General features: G+C 47.3%; 1 protein-coding gene across 1 annotated transcript; it reads right to left on the bottom strand.

Moving 5' to 3' along the window:
• Positions 1-6,698: 6,698 nt before the first annotated feature.
• Positions 6,699-8,417, bottom strand: SPDYC (speedy/RINGO cell cycle regulator family member C; the record flags this gene model as incomplete). Its single annotated transcript, XM_079708793.1, has 6 exons — positions 6,699-6,733; positions 6,902-7,244; positions 7,328-7,499; positions 7,604-7,689; positions 7,952-8,010; positions 8,276-8,417. 6 exons carry the CDS (start codon positions 8,415-8,417, stop codon positions 6,699-6,701), a joined length of 837 nt encoding a protein of 278 aa, XP_079564919.1.
• Between the last annotated feature and the right edge of the window lie 7,794 nt (positions 8,418-16,211).

Raw genomic sequence — 16,211 nt, forward strand, 5'->3', positions numbered from 1 at the left:
TATATATGTGTATCTGATGAAGGACTTGTATTTAGAATATATAAAGAACTTTTACAACTTAAAAAAATAATCCGGCTTCCCTGGTGGCGCAGTGGTTGAGAGTCCGCCTGCCAATGCAGGGGACACGGGTTTGTGCCCTGGTCCGGGAAGATCCCACGTGTCACAGAGCGGCTGGGCCCGTGAGCCATGGCCGCTGAGAGCCTGTGCTCCGCAATGCGAGAGGCCACAACAGTGAGAGGCCGGCATACCGCAAAAAAAAAAAAAAAAAAAAAAATCCAATAAAAATGGTTGAAAGATATGAATAGACATTTCCCAAGAAGATATTGGATGGCAAATAAGCACATGAAAAAATGCTTATTCACTGGGAAAGTGCAAATTAAATCAACTAGAAGGACCACCATTACAAACCTGGAATGGCTAAAATTAAAAAGACCGACCATGCCAAGTGTTGGCAAGGATGTGGAAGAGTTGGAACTCTCATACGCTGCTGGTGGGAATTCAGAATACCACCACTTTGTTAAACAGTTTGGTAGTTTCTTTAAAAGTTAAACATATATTCAGCAATAAATAGAAATAACCTATCAAGCTACAGAAAGATGCCAGAAGCTTAAATGCATATTGCTAAGTAAAAGAAGCCAGTATAGGGGCTTCCCTGGTCGCACAGTGGTTAAGAATCTGCCTGCCAATGCAGGGGACACGGGTTCGAGCCCTGGTCCGGGAAGATCCCACATGCCGAGGAGCAGTTAAGCCCGTGTGCCACAACTACTGAGCCTGCGCTCTAGAGCCCGCGAGCCGCAACTACTGAGCCCACGTGCCACAACTACTGCAGCCCGTGCGCCTAGAGCCCATGCTCTGCAACAAGAAAAGCCACCGCAATGAGAAGCCCGCACACCACAACGAAGAGTAGCCCCCGCTCGCCACAACCAGAGAAAAGCCAGCACACAGCAACAAAGACCCAAGGCAGCCAAAATAAATAAATAAATAAATAAATTTATTTAAAAAAAAAAAGAAGCCAGTATAAGAAAACTATATACTGTATGATTCCAACTATATGAAATTCTGGAAAAGGTAAAACTAGAGACAGTAAAGAGAACAGTGATGGCCAAGATTTCAGGGAAGGTGGGGGAAGGGAGCACAGGGCATTTTTAGGGCAGTGAAACTCTTCTGTGTGATACTGTAGTGGTGGATACATAACATTATGCAAAACCCATAGAATGTACAACACTAAGAGTGAACCCTAAAGTAAACTATGGACTTTAACAACAATGTATCAATATTGGTTCATCAATTGTAACAAATACACCACACTAATGCAAAATGTTAATATGAGAAACTGTATGCAGGTGGGAAAAGGGATATGGGAATTCTCTACACTTTCTGAGCAGTTTTTCTGTAAACTTAAAACTGCTCTAATAAAATAGTCTATCATAAAAAAAGAAAAATAAAGTTAAATACATACCTACGACATGACCCAGCCATTCCACTCCTAGGCATTTACCCAAGGGAAATAAAAGCATGTGTCCACACAAAGACTTGTGTGTGAATATTCATAGCAGTTTAATTGTAACAGCCAAAACTCGACACAACCAAATGTTCATCAACAAATTGTGAATGGATAAGCAAATTGTGGTGCGTATATATACAATAGAATACTACCCAGTAATGAAAAGGAACAACAATGGATGAATCTCAGAATAATTATATTGAGTGTAAGAAACCAGACAAAAGTACATCCTTCTATATAATTCCATTTCTATGAAAATTCGAGGAAAAGGATGGCAATTTAGTGACAGAAAGCAGACCAGTGGTTGCCTGGAGGGGCTGGCAGGTGGGAAAGGGTGGGAGGGAGAGATTACAAAGGGGCTTGAGGAAACTTTTTGGGGTGATGGATATGTTCATTACCTTGATTGTGATAATAGTTTCATGGGGGTATACATGTCAAAACAAAAATGTACCTTTTAAGTATACATAGTTTATTGTATGTCAGCTATACCTCAATAAAGCTGTTAAAAACACCTATAGAACTTAGCCACTGATTGGATATGGCTCTTGGGATATAGGGAGGAATCTGAGTGGATTAATGGTGTGGGGGACACTAATCTGGAGGGGATACTGCAGGATCAGGTTCGGGAGGTACCTTTGGGACCCACCCCATCCAAGGGGAGATGCCTGGGGGTGGGACTAGCCCTCAGAATAGAGGTACAGATTTGGGAGTCACTGGCCATAGGTGCCACCTGAAAGAAGTATGTAGAGGCAAGGGACAGACACTTCATTCTGGACACAGAGATGCTTCATAAAGATGTCTGTTCTTAAAGTAATCTATAGATTTATCGAAATTAACAATTCTAGGGACTTCCCTGGCCATCCGGTGGTTAAGACTCCACGCTCCCAGTGCAGGGAGCGCAGGTTCCATCCCTGGTCGGGGAACCAAGATCCCACATGCAGCGTGGCGTGGCCAAAAAAATAAAAAATAAAAAATTCTAACAGATTTTTAAAAATTCTAACAGATTGTTTGAGGGGAAGAGGGACTAGAATAGCTGATTTAAACTTCATATGGAAAATTGAACAAGCAAGAATAGCCAAGAGGGACTTCCCTGGTGGCATAGTGGTTAAGAATCCGCCTGCCCATACAGGGGACACGGGTTCGACCCCTGATCCGGGAAGATCCCACATGCCGTGGAGCAACTAAGCCCATGTGCCACAACTACTGAGCCTGCGCTCTAGAGCCCGCAAGCCACAACTACTAAAGGCCGTGAGCCTAGAGCCCATGCTCCGCAACAAGAGAAGCCACCACAATGAGAAACCCACACACCGCAACTAGAGAAAGCCTGTGCACAGCAACGAAGACCCAATGCAACCAAAAATAAATAAATTAAAAAAAAAGAGAGAGAGCATAGCCAAGAGACTCCTGGAGACAGAGACTAACCCTATCAGATATTAAATCCAATCTATAATAATTAAATGTAATGAAGAAAGATACTGATGCACAAAGATCATTGAAAGATAGAAAAACCTAGAAATAGATCCAAATGCATATAGAAATTTAGTATAAGAGCAGCAATTCAAATCTGTTGAGAAAAGATGAGTTTTTCACTAAAAGGCATTAGGAAAATGGGCAGGAATTTTGTATATGATAAATTCCAGATGAACTCATGATTTAAATGTAAAAAATGAAAACAAAAATACAGCCAGCAGCCAAGGGAGACATTCTTTTAATCATCTCAGTGCGGAAAAGGTCTTTTCAACTGTGACACAAAACCCAGCAGCCACAAAAATTTATTTTACTATGCTAAAAAATCTGCATAGCAAAGTTAAAATGATAAACCAAAGAAAATACTTCCAGTTTATATCCTGAAAGGCTATTTTTCCTTATATGTGAGTCAGGTACCAAAAACAGTGGTGAAATGGGCAAAGACAAGGACAGTTCACAAAAAAGTAGACAAAGAGCTCTTAAACATATGAAACAATGCTTGAGCTCACTCAAAAGAAAAATACAAATTAAACCTTCACCAAGACACCATTTTCTATTTAGCAGTTTTGCAAACATAAAACAATCTGGTACCTCACTGATTGGTGAGTGTTCTGGAAAACAGCCTTCACATGCTCTGCTAGAGGTTGGGGGGGAAGGTGGTACAGGCATAGCCCCAACAGAGGGACATTTGGCAAAGTCCTTCAATTTTTCTTTTTTTTTTTTTTTTTTTGCATTACGTGGGCTTCTCACTGCTGTGGCCTCTCCCGTTGCGGAGCACAGGCTCCAGATGCGCAGGCTCAGCGGCCATGGCTCACGGGCCCAGCCGCTCCGCGGCATGTGGGATCTTCCCGGACCGGGGCACGAACCCGTGTCCCCTGCATCGGCAGGCGGACTCTCAACCACTGCGCCACCAGGGAAGCCCCAAAGTCCTTCAATTTTGACTTGACCTTTGGCTGGACAATTCTTCTAGGAATTCACTCTACAGATACCTTTTCACATTTGAATAATACTGTTCTTACAAAGTCTTAGTGACTCTCTATAGCACCGTTTGGAATAGCAGAAGTGTGGAAACAAATGCCAATCAATAGGAAAAAAGAGGGGCTTCCCTGGTGGCGCAGTGGTTGAGAGTCCGCCTGCCGATGCAGGGGACACGGGTTTGTGCCCCGGTCCGGGAAGATCCCACATGCCGCGGAGCGGCTGGGCCCGTGAGCCATGGCCACTGAGCCTGCGTGTCCGGAGCCTGTGCTCCGCAACGGGAGAGGCCACAACAGTGAGAGGCCCGCGTACCGCAAAAAAAAAAAAATAGGAAAAAAGATACATTATAGTACATCCACACAGAGGAATACCACAGCTATCAAAAGGAATGTGCAGACAAGGAACCATCTTTAAAATACATTGATAAGTACACAGTAGGATGTATGGAATTCTCCCACTGGAGTGTTTTAAAAATGGGGATGGGACATATATGCATATTTGGTGTGGTATCTTTTTCCTGACACCACGTCTCACACCAAATATGTTTTTTCCTGGATACCAAATACATGCGATGGGTCCACACCAACTCTCCAACACCATCTAGGTGCCTACAATTCAATTCGGACACTGATTGCCAGAGTTAGCACAGACCCCATGGGTTAAGGGCTCAGTTCCACAAGATGCCAGCCACAAATGGAATGCCCAGGTGACCCATACTCCTGTCTGGCCGACTACAAATTTGGGGATGCCCACAACACCCCTCCTTAGGCCTGATAATTCAGTAGAACACTCTCAGAACTCAGGAAGGTGCTTTACTTACTGTTAACAGTTTCTTATAAAGGATACTCAGGGGCTTCCCTGGTGGCGCAGTGGTTGAGAGTCCGCCTGCCGATGCGGGTGACACGGGTTCGTGCCCCGGTCTGGGAAGATCCCACATGCCGCGGAGCGGCTGGGCCCGTGAGCCATGGCCGCTGAGCCTGCGTGTCCGGAGCCTGTGCTCCGCAACGGGAGAGGCCACAACAGTGAGAGGCCCGCGTAACGCGGAAAAAAAAAAAAAAAAGGATACTCAGGAGCAGCCAAATAGAAGAGATCCATAGGGCAAGATTGGGGGGTGGGGTGGAGCCACCCTCCCCCCAAACTCCAAATCTCCAGTGCCCTGCCCCTCCTGCAGGAAGTAGGGAAGCTGAAAGTCCCCACCCTCTAGATCAGTTTTTTTGGTGACCAGTTTTCCCCCATCCTGAGTAACCTCATTAGCATAAACTCAGGTATGGTCCAAAGGAGCTCATTATGAATAACAAAAGACACTCCTGTAACTCTGGAAATTCCAAGGGTTTTAGGAGCTCTGTGCCAGGAAAGACCAAAGACCAAATATGTATATTTTTATTACACACATTTGGTTATATACATTCAGATTCTTTCTCTGGAAGGACATGAATTATTACTTTCATTGCTTCCAGGAAGGGGAACCAGATGGCTGGGAGTCAGGGGTAGAAGGTGACACTTGGTGCAAAATTCAAAACATACATGTGAATATATTACCTATTTGAAAAACTCTTACAAATACTTCACAGTCCTTGTCTTGGCTTCTAATGTTCGCAGTCTCCAGGCTTTACCTCCTTACTTCTTGGGAGCCACTCATAGAGAGGCAGGGGAATCACGTCCAGATTCCTCTGCCACCTGACCCTTTAGACTTCTCTGTCTTGTGTTCCGGCCACTCCCCAAACATACATTCCCCTCTAGCCTTTCTCTGGGCAGCAGTTCCCTCTACTAGTAATACCCACATTTGAGCTCTACTCTTGAAACCTAGTTCTAACTCTTCTAGGATTAACTCATTCAAATCTCGGCCAACACCCTTTTTAGTGTAATACCCATTTTACAGATGAGGCAGTAGAGGAGATTAAAGAACAGGCTAAAGTCACACATAAACCTGGACTTTGAACTTAAGCTGTCCGGCACCAGAGACCAAGTCTTAATCACTACTCTGGACTGTCTTTCCAAGAACACTGTTCCTCACCACCAGCACCCCAACACCACCACCCGAGCATGGGCAAACCTGACATTGTTCAAGGCCCCGTTCAAATGCCAGCTCCTCTGGGGAGTCTTCCCTGCTCCCCAATTAACAAACCTACTTTGGGGAAGGGAGAGGGGGTCTTGTATTATAATAATTACATTATATTCGATTGCCGCCCAGAGCAAGGACCAAGGCTCATTCCTAAACAGACCTGACCCTGCAGGCATTTCTAGACTGACAGTGGAGCCGTTTTCCTTTTGAGCATTTTTTTGTCCAGTAGGTTCCAGACCCTCTTCTAAGGACTGCATATACCTCATCTCATTTAGTCCCATCTGCACTGTGTGGATCTCACCATCCACAAGGATGTTAAAAAGGGGAAACAGGCTCAGGATGACTGGTCACGAATGGGAGGAGAGGAACCATTACAGGTCCTGTGCTCATGGGTCTCCAACCACTGGTACCTAAACCTGGCAGATGCCCCTCTCCCAGTAGCTCCCTCCCTACCCCCACCCTGGGTCAGGGACCCAGACTAGGGCCTAAGCACGTTGGTGTCCTGTGGACATGAATTTATTTGAGGAGTCAGGTCAGAGTGGGTACAAGTTGCAGGTTGGGAGGAAGGGGCAGGGGGCATGGGCAGCCCTGCCAGCCTGAGGCCAAGAAGACAGGAGGCTGGAGGGGCCACAGCCAGTAGAGCACTGGGTCAGCAGGCGAGCAGACGGGCTGTTCTTCACCCTGCGAGTGTCAGCGCCGAGGGCACGGCAGCAGCTTTGAGAAGACTGGGGGAGGAAGGACGGAGAGAGGCTCAGAGGAAGCTTGCCAAGCCCAGGAGGCTAGGAGGTGGCAGGGCTGGACACATGCCCAGGCGTGCTGGACCCCAGGCCCCTCCTTCCCATTCTGCCGGCCCCGCACCTGCCCCCCAGCCCCTCCCAGCTCCCCCTACTCACTGTGGAGGGTGTAGGTGCCTGGCTCCAGTTGCAGCTGGGTGGGCAGGACAATGAGGAAAGCCCCACTCCAGGAGTCTCCAGCCACTGAGAGACAAGCTTGGGAGGGAGGGCGGTGCCGCTCAGGGTCTTGGGAAGGGCACTTGGATATGCCAGGCAACGGGCAGGGGTGGTGGCAGCGGTGGCTGCGGCAAGGGGGCAAGCCACACAGGGGACAGTGGGGTGGCGAGAGGCCGGGGCCCCGGGGGAGGGGGATCTGGGCCTTTGGGTAGCTCCTCTGAGCCCTGCCGTGGTGGGGATGCCTCTCCCGAGTCCAGGCCCAGTGGGTCGGCTCCTTGGCCATGACCTGGCATGAGAAGAGTGGATGGTAAATGGGAGGTGGGAGGTCCAGCCTCTTTCCCCCACCCCAGGGTGCTGGCGGGACCTCACCTCCTCACAGCTCTGGCGTCTCACAACGGCTCTGAAGCCCATCCGTGCCCACAGCTTGTCCCTCTGACACAGGAAGTCTGACACTCGATGATGCCAATCTTGGCCCAGGGCCCACAGAAAAATCACGCTTTTGGGGTCCTCCAGGTCTTCCTCCATGTCATTTGCAAGGTACCTGGCCACAGAGGCAGGGGGCAGGGAACAGAGGCTGTAATCATCTGCCCGGCCCCGCCCTGCCACTCCGAGTCAGGGTCCCCATCACGCGCCCGGGCCACTCACAGGGCCAGGAACAGATTGCTGTGGGTGTACTCGCTGAGCTGCAGGTTGGCGCGCCGGAAGTAGACCAGTACCATGGCCAGGAGATACTGCAGACACAGAAATGGGGAGAGTTAGAGTGAGGCACTGGGTGGGGAGGGGCTGCGCCAGCCCCTTCTGCACCCGAGGAAGTTCGGGTGGGGCTAAAAAATCTGGGGTAAAATGGTGGGGAGGGGCGTGCAAAGACAAGGGTTAGAAGGGAGGCGCTCCCTCCACCAGACCAGAGGACCCAACGAATTAGCAGCACCGGAGCCCCACTAATTCAATCTTCCCCAAGTGAGGCTGGCCTCTGCCCCCACTGTGCCCTCTCACCTTATCTGAAATCTGGAAACAGGGATCTTTGGAGAGGAAATCCTGGAGGAAACTGTGCTCTGGGGGGTAGAGAGGAGAAACGGTGGACTGGGGTTACCACCCCCCACACACAAGATAAGAGGGGCAGTAGCCGTTCCAAAGCCCAAGCCTCCCCTGATCCCACTTTCTGACATGACACCCCCCACCTGCCAAACTGGGGTCACCTGAGAAGAGAAGGGACACAGGCTGCAGGTGATTGCACGGGCGAGCTGAGATCCCACCTCCCATACCTGCTCACGCTTGGTGCCCACGGCCCCTGCCGTGCCAGCCCCCAAGTGGACTCACCCAGAAGGCTGAGGAAGGCCTGGAGCTCCTGGTGCCGGCGGAAATGGAAAGACTCACCCCCCTCCCCTTGACGGCTCCAGCCCCTCAGCTTCACCTGGGTGCCAACCGCAGGGATTGTGGCAGGATCTTGGTCATCACTCATCTCTTGGGGGGTGGGGGTGGGTGAGGTGGGGTGGGACGGGGTGACCTGTAAAGGAAGCAGACCCAGGACTTAGCACCTACCCCATTGCCCCCCAGAAGTCAAGGGCACCAGTGTGCTGGCCTGACAGATGACCTCCAGGAAGTGGAGGCATGGGAAATGGAGAAATGGGGGCTCAGAACAGAAGGAAAGTGAGATGTGGCGCGGCGGGCGGGGGGAGGGGGCGGGGATGGGGGCCAGAAAAGCAGCAGAGTTCCTGGAGGCGACAGCACCCTCCCCCCGCCTCCTGGCACCCCAGACCAGGCCAGAGAGGAAGAACAGCAGCAACAAGCACCTCTGAGGGCTTCCTAAGTGCCTGGAGCTGTGTTAAATGCTTTAAGGACATTATCTTATTTCATCCTGGTAAGTAGACCCATTTTGCAAACACGGAAACTGAAGCATGGAGGTCTCACGGCCACTTCAAGGTGGAGCCTGTCTGACCCCAAAGCCAGAGTTTAACGGCTCCTCTTGTCTCCCACCTCACAACAACCTCCTCACCCTTCACCAAAGCGGCAGCCCTGAAAGAACCAGCAACCCTTTACCGCCCAGAGGGAAAACTGAGGCCCAGAGAGAGGAAGGTTATTGGACAAATACTGGGGTTTAGGGCAAGTTGAGGTGGGGCCACCTCAAACATTTTTAGCTACGAAGAGAGAGACTCCAACTATGGGGCTTGGGGGAGGGACCCCTCCACCACCCCTCAGTCAACCTAGGGCTCTCCATCTTGCTTCCCACAAGCAGCCCAGCCTCCTCCCTCTAGAAGCATTACCTGAGCTCAGGAGTTAACCTACAGCGTAACTCCAAGCCCTGCAAGCGCATTTATATAGCCCCAGGGCTGCCCCGCCCCCGCAGCTCTCCACCAATCAGGCCCCTTCCTGGGAAAGGGTGGGGCTTCTCACCATCACCACCCACCTCTACTTGGAGAAAATCCAGTCAGTTTCCACCACTCGCCTCCCAGCTGCGGCTCCCCAAGGTAAAAGCTCCTCCAAAGTCTCATCACCTACAAGAGGGGTGAAGGCAGGCTTGCTGGACCCCACATCCTGAAAGGCAGCAGGAGCCCCTCTCGGCCCTTTACAACTGCAGAGCCGAGGCGCGGGGCGGGAATGCGACCGACCTGGGCTGCGGCGAGCAGCTGATGAGTAAGATGTGATTCAGAGATTGGGCCTTGCTGGGGAAGGGTCGCTGGATGTGTCTGTGTTTGTTTCAGATCCAGGAACCCCCAAACCTGGGAGCCAGAGAGGAGATTGTCTTGGCGTGAGAATTCCCAGGGGCCACATCCCCCTCCTAAGGTCTTTTAGGGGTATGGGGAGCCCGGCCAGCGGCTCCAAGGTGGGGGAGGAAGGCTTTGCCCAGGACCACCTAGCTCATCCTCTCCACACCGCCACGCCCCGCCCCCGCCACACACACAGCAGACCTTAAACCTCTTCATCTTCACTGGCTCAGTTACGCTTTACAATCAGTTGTATTGGACAGTCAGCACCTGCATTACTTTCCACATGTGACAGGTGACATTTTTTCCCTATTTTTTTTTACTGTGATGAAATACACATAACATAAATTTAACAATATTTACTGCCTTAACTTTTTAAAAATAAATTTATTTATTTATTTTTGGCTGCGTTGGGTCTTTGTTGCTGTGCACGGGCTTTCTCTAGTTGCCGAGAGCGGGGGCTACTCATTAAGGTGGCTTCTCTTGTTGCAGAGCTCGGGCTCCAGGCGCACGGGCTCAGTACTTGTGGCGCTCGGGCTTAGTTGCTCCACGGCATGTGGAATCTTCCCAGACCAGGGTTCAAACCTGTATTCTCGGCATTGGAAGGCGGATTCTTAACCACTGCGCCACCAGGGAAATCCCTGCCTTAACATTTTTAAGTTCACACTTTTAAGTACTCACTAAATGCCTCCCCATTTCAAAACCTTCAACTGAGGACTTGGGGGCTAAGAAGGAAGGAGAATATATAAAACTCAAAGTCATCGGACAGGATAGTAGTGAGATTCACTTCAAAGTGAAAATGACACATCTCAAGAAACTCAGAATCATAATGTCAAAGACAGGGAGTTCCCATGAATTCACTCAGGTTTCTCTTTGAAGGTCAGAGAATTGCTGATAATCACACTCCAAAAGAACTGGGAATGGAGAGAGCAGATGTGCTTGAAGTTTATCGGGAACAAACACGTGCATTCAACGGTTTCGATATTCTTATTTTTTGTTCTTTTCCCTTAATCCTTTTTTATTTTTTAAAATAGTTCCTTGTAACATGGTGTTCAAACCAGAATTGAAAACTGGCACCCCATCTCTTTAAAACATCTGGTAATTTGAATTCTAGTGCCCACCAGGGAAGTCCCTCATCCTTTCACTTTCTTTTTTTTTTGTTTTTTTTTTTAAGAAGATGTTGGGGGTAGGAGTTTATTAATTAATTTATTTTAATTTTGCTGTGTTGGGTCTTCGTTTCTGTGCGAGGGCTTTCTCTAGTTGTGGCAAGCAGGGGCCACTCTTCATCGCAGTGCGCGGGCCTCTCACTATCGTGGCCTCTCTTGTTGCAGAGCACAGGCTCCAGACGCGCAGGCTCAGTAGTTGTGGCTCACGGGCCTAGTTGCTCCGCGGCATGTGGGATCCTCCCAGCCCAGGGCTCGAATCCGTGTCCCCTGCATTAGCAGGCAGATTCTCAACCACTGCGCCACCAGGGAAGCCCCTTTCCTTTCATTTTCTTAACATTGTTTTTCACAGAGCAAGTCTTTCATCTTGATGATGTGCAATTATCAATTTTTTTTTTGGTATGGAATGTGGGAGGGGTTTCAAAGGCAGGATTCTCCCATCCCCCAAGACCTCAAGAAGCCCCAGAGAGTAGACAAAACCCAAGAGAAGAGGCAGCCAAAGGCAGGCCACTGTAGAAGAAGGAGCCAGAGGCCTGGGGCTTCCAAGCTGCCCTGGTCAGATGTGTAGGAGGCCACGCTAGGGCAGAGAGGCCTGTGGGTGGGGAGGTGGGCAGGGCATGGGAGTTGTAGATGAGGGGGATGAGCCCTGAATGGGTGTGGCCAGAGGACTGCCGTAGATCACAGATCCAGGAGGCAGAGGGCAGCCACCCTTTCAGGCCTGGTTCTGGCGCCCCTTGCCTCTGCACACCCTCTCTGAATTGCCTCCTCTATTCCACTGGCATTGAATCCCTCCAGGCGTTCCAAAGTTTCTCACAGCCCTAATGCTCCTCCAAGTCCACACCTGTACCTCCAGGTGCCTCTTGGACATCTCCATTTGTTTTCTCCAGGTACCTCATTATCTGTCCCCACGAACCTGTTCCTTCCTCAGTTTCCCCATCTACTTATCAATAGTTGATCAAAAATTTTAAAAATAAACAAACAAACCTGAGAGTCATTGTTTTTAAGTAAACTTTTTATTACAGCACAGCAGCCAGACAGTAAAGTGCACAGATCAGAAATAACTAACTGGGGACTTCCCTGGTGGTCCAGTGGTAAAGAATCTGCCTTACAATGCAGGGGACACAAGTTCAATCCCTGGTTAGGGAACTAAGATCCCACATGCTGAGGGGCAACTAAGCCCGAGCACCACAACTACTGAGCTCGCAAGCCTCAACTAGAGAGCCTGTGTGCTGCAAACTACAGAGCCCACGTGCTCTGGAACCTGCACGCCACAACTATAGAGCTCAGGCGCCCTGGAGCCTGCACGGGCCACAACGAGAGAGAAACCTGCACGCTGCAACGAAGAGCCCACACACCGCAACTAAGACCCAATGCAGCCAAAAATAAAATAAAATAAAATAAATAAATCTTAAAAAAAAAAAACCTAACTAACTGGCTTGGGAATTCCCTGGTGGTCCAGTGATTAAGACTCTGTGCTTTCACTGCTGAGGGCCCAGGTTCGATCCCTGGTTGGGGAACTAAGATCCCAGAAGCAGCATGGTACGGCCGAAAGAAAGAAAGAACTGGCTTGATGAATTTTCAGAACACTCCTGTGGAGCCAGCACCAGATGAAGAAACAGCACATCACAGCAGTCCCTCATGCCCCCTCCTAGGCTCCAGTCGTCCCCCCACCACCAAGGTTAATCACCATTCTGGCCTCTATCATCATATTTAGTTTTGCCTGATTTTTTTTTTTTTTTTGATTGTGTTGGGTCTTTTTTGCTGCACGCGGGCTTTCTCTAGTTGAGGCGAGCGTGGGCTACTCTTAGTTGCAGTGCGTGGGCTTCTCACTGAGGTGGCTTCTCTTGTTGCGGAGCACGGGCTTTAGGCGCACAGGCTTCAGTTTTGCAGCACATGGGCTCAGTAGTTGTGGCTTATGGGCTCAGTAGTTGTGGCTTGCAGGCTCAGTAGTTGTGGCTCGTAGGCTTAGTTGCTCTGCGGCATGTGGGATCTTCCCGGACCAGGGCTCAAATCCGTGTCCCCTGCACTGGCAGGCGGATTCCTAACCACTGCACAACCAGGGAAGCCCTCAATTTTTTTTTTTAAATGGAGACTCTTGTTAAACAACATTTTCTCTAATTCCTCTAACAAAAAATAAACTTGTTTGTGAAAGCCACTGAGATTTTGGAGTTGGGTATTATTGTATTGGATTTCTATTTGCTGCTGTAACAAATTACCACAAACTCAGTGGCTTAAAATAATACAAATCTATTATCTTATAGTTCTGGAGGCCAGAAGTCCAAAGCGGGTCTCACTCTGCTAAAATCAAGGTGTCAGCAAGGTTTAATTCCTTCTGGTGGCCACCGCATTCCTTGGCTTGTGGCCTCCTTCCTCCATTTTCAAAGACAGCAGAATAGCATCTTCTGACCCTGACCCCTTTTCCACTTTTAAGGACCCTTGTGATTACATTGAGCCCACCTGGATAATCCAGGATAATCTCACCATCTCAAGGTCCTTAATCATATCTGTGAAGTCCCTTTTGCTGTGTAAGATAATATGTTCATGGGTTCCAGGAATTGGGATGTGCACATAGTTGAGAGGTCATTATTCTGTCTACTACATTTATCACAGCATAATTTCTACTGAGCTAACTAATATACTATTTGTAAAATAATTGCACTACAAGCTAGAGGCATATGTCCATTTACAGCATTTTGCTTTATTGCACGTCACAGATATTGCATTTTTTACAAATCAAAGGTTTGTGACAACTGTCAACAAAAATAATGAATAAACAATCTATAATAGGAATAGAAGAGTTTGGGTTTTTTTTTGTTGTTGTTGTTTGTTTTTTTCTTGGCTGCATCGCATGGCTTGCAGGATCTTAGTTGCCCCTGGCAGTGGAAGCGTGGAGTCCTAACCATTGGACCACCAGGGAATACCCTAGAAAAGAGTTTTATTTGAGCCAAACTGAGGGCTAGAGCCCAGAAGCCAGCTTTCCAGATTACTCGGAGCAACTGCTCTGGAGAAGCATGGTTTTATATCTTGCCAGAACAAAGAACATTAAACAAATCAGGAATACATTTCTTCACGGTTTCAAAAAAGAAAAAACAAAAAACAGACCAGCAAGTACACAGCAAGTCAGTATGGCCTTGGCACCTGGGAACCAGTCTTGTCATCAAAGGAGGATCAGCACTGACATCCCAGGAAGAGAGGCATTTAATAATAATTATTATTTTTAAAATATTTATTTATTTTTGGCTGTGTTGGGTCTTTGTTTCTGTGCGAGGGCTTTCTCTAGTTGCGGCAAGCGGGGGCCACTCTTCGTCGTAGTGCGCGGGCCTCTCACTATCGTGGCCTCTCTTGTTGCGGAGCACAGGCTCTAGATGCGCAGGCTCAGCGGCCATGGCTCATGGGTCTAGTTGCTCCGCGGCATGTGGGATCTTCCCAGACCAGGGCTCGTGCACTGCAAGGAAGAGTAGCCCCCACTTGCCACAACTAGAGAAAACCCATGCATAGCAACGAAGACCCAACTCAACCGAAGATAAAAATAAATAAATAAATTTAAAAAGATCAAGAAGATGCAAGAAATGTTTAACAAAGACCTAGAAGAATTAAAGAACAAACACCTAGAAGAATTAAAGAGCAAACAAACAGAGATAAACAATACAATAACTGAAGTGAAAAATACACTAGAAGGAATCAATAGCAGAATAAATGAGGCATAAGACCAGATAAGTGACCTGGAAGACAGAATGGTGGAATTCACTGCTGTGGAATAGAATAAAGAAAAAAGAATGAAAAGAAATGAAGGCAGCCTACGAGACCTCTGGGACAACATTAAGCACACCAACATTCACATTATAGAGGTCCCAGAAGGAGAAGAGAGAGAGGAAGGACCCAAGAAAATATTTGAAGAGATTATAGTCAAAAGCTTCCCTAACATGGGAAAGGAAATAGCCACCCAAGTCCAGGAAACACAAAGAATCCCAGGCAGGATAAACCCAAGGAGAAACATGCCAAGACACATGGTAATCAAACTGACAAAAATTAAGGACAAAGAAAAATTATTCAAAGCAACAAGGGAAAAATGACAAATAACATACAAGGGAACTCCCATAAGGTTAACAGCTGATTTCTCAGCAGAAACTCTACAAGCCAGAAGGGAGTGGTGTGATATACTTAAAGTGATGAAAGGGAAGAACCTACAGCCAAGATTACTCTACCCTGCAAGGATCTCATTCAGATTCGACAGAGAAATCAAAAGCTTTACAGACAAGCAAAAGCTAAGAGAATTCAGCACCACCAAACCAGCTCTACAACAAATGCTAAAGGAACTTCTCTAAGTGGGAGACACAAGAGAAGAAAAGGACCTACAAAAACAAACCCATAACAATTAAGAAAATGGTCATAGTAACATACAGATCGATAATTACCTTAAATGTGAATGGATTAACTGCTCCAACCAAAAGACAAAGGCTCGCTGAATGGATACAAAAACAAGACCCATATATATGCTGTCTACAAGAGACCCACTTTAGACCTAAGGACACATACAGACTGAAAGTGAGGGGATGGAAAAAGATATTCCATGCAAATGGAAATCAAAAGAAAGCTGGAGTAGCAATACTCATATCAGATAAAATAGACTTTAAAATAAAGAATGTTACAAGAGATAAGGTAGGACACTACATAATGATCAAGGGATCAATTCAAGAAGAGGGTATAACAATTATAAATATATATGCACCCAACATAGGAGCACCTCAATACATAAGGGAAATGTTAACAGCTATAAAAGAGGAACTTGACAGTAACACAATAATAGTGGGGGACTTTAACACCTCACTTACACCAATGGACAGATCATCCAGACAGAAAATTAATAAGGAAACACAGGCTTTAAATGACACAATAGACCAGATAGATTTAACTGATATTTATAGGACATTCCATCCAAAAACAGCAGATTACACTTTCTTCTCAAGTGCACATGGAACATTCTCCAGGATAGAGCACATCTTGGGTCACAAATCAAGCCTCAGTAAATTTAAGAAAATTGAAATCATGTCGAGCATCTTTTCCAACCACAGTGCTATGAGATTAGAAATCAATTACAGGGAAAAAGAAGTTTGGTGAAGGGTATACAGGAATTCTGCACTGCTTTTGCAATTTTTTGTAACTCTAAAGTTATTTCAAAATAAGTATCTTTTTAAAAAGAGCAGAAAAATATACCTAATTAAAAATAGGAGTAAAGTAATAAAGAGCAGAAATTGATAGAAAACATATACTAATGGAAAGAACCAGAAAAGTCAAAATTTGGTTCTTTGATGATACCAATAAAATTGACAAACCTCTGGCAAGATGCATTCAGAGTAATTTTTATTATTTTTTTATTATTTTTTTTTC

The sequence above is a fragment of the Hyperoodon ampullatus genome (assembly GCF_949752795.1).
Source record: "Hyperoodon ampullatus genome assembly, chromosome: 7".
NCBI classification, from domain to species: domain Eukaryota; kingdom Metazoa; phylum Chordata; class Mammalia; order Artiodactyla; family Ziphiidae; genus Hyperoodon; species Hyperoodon ampullatus.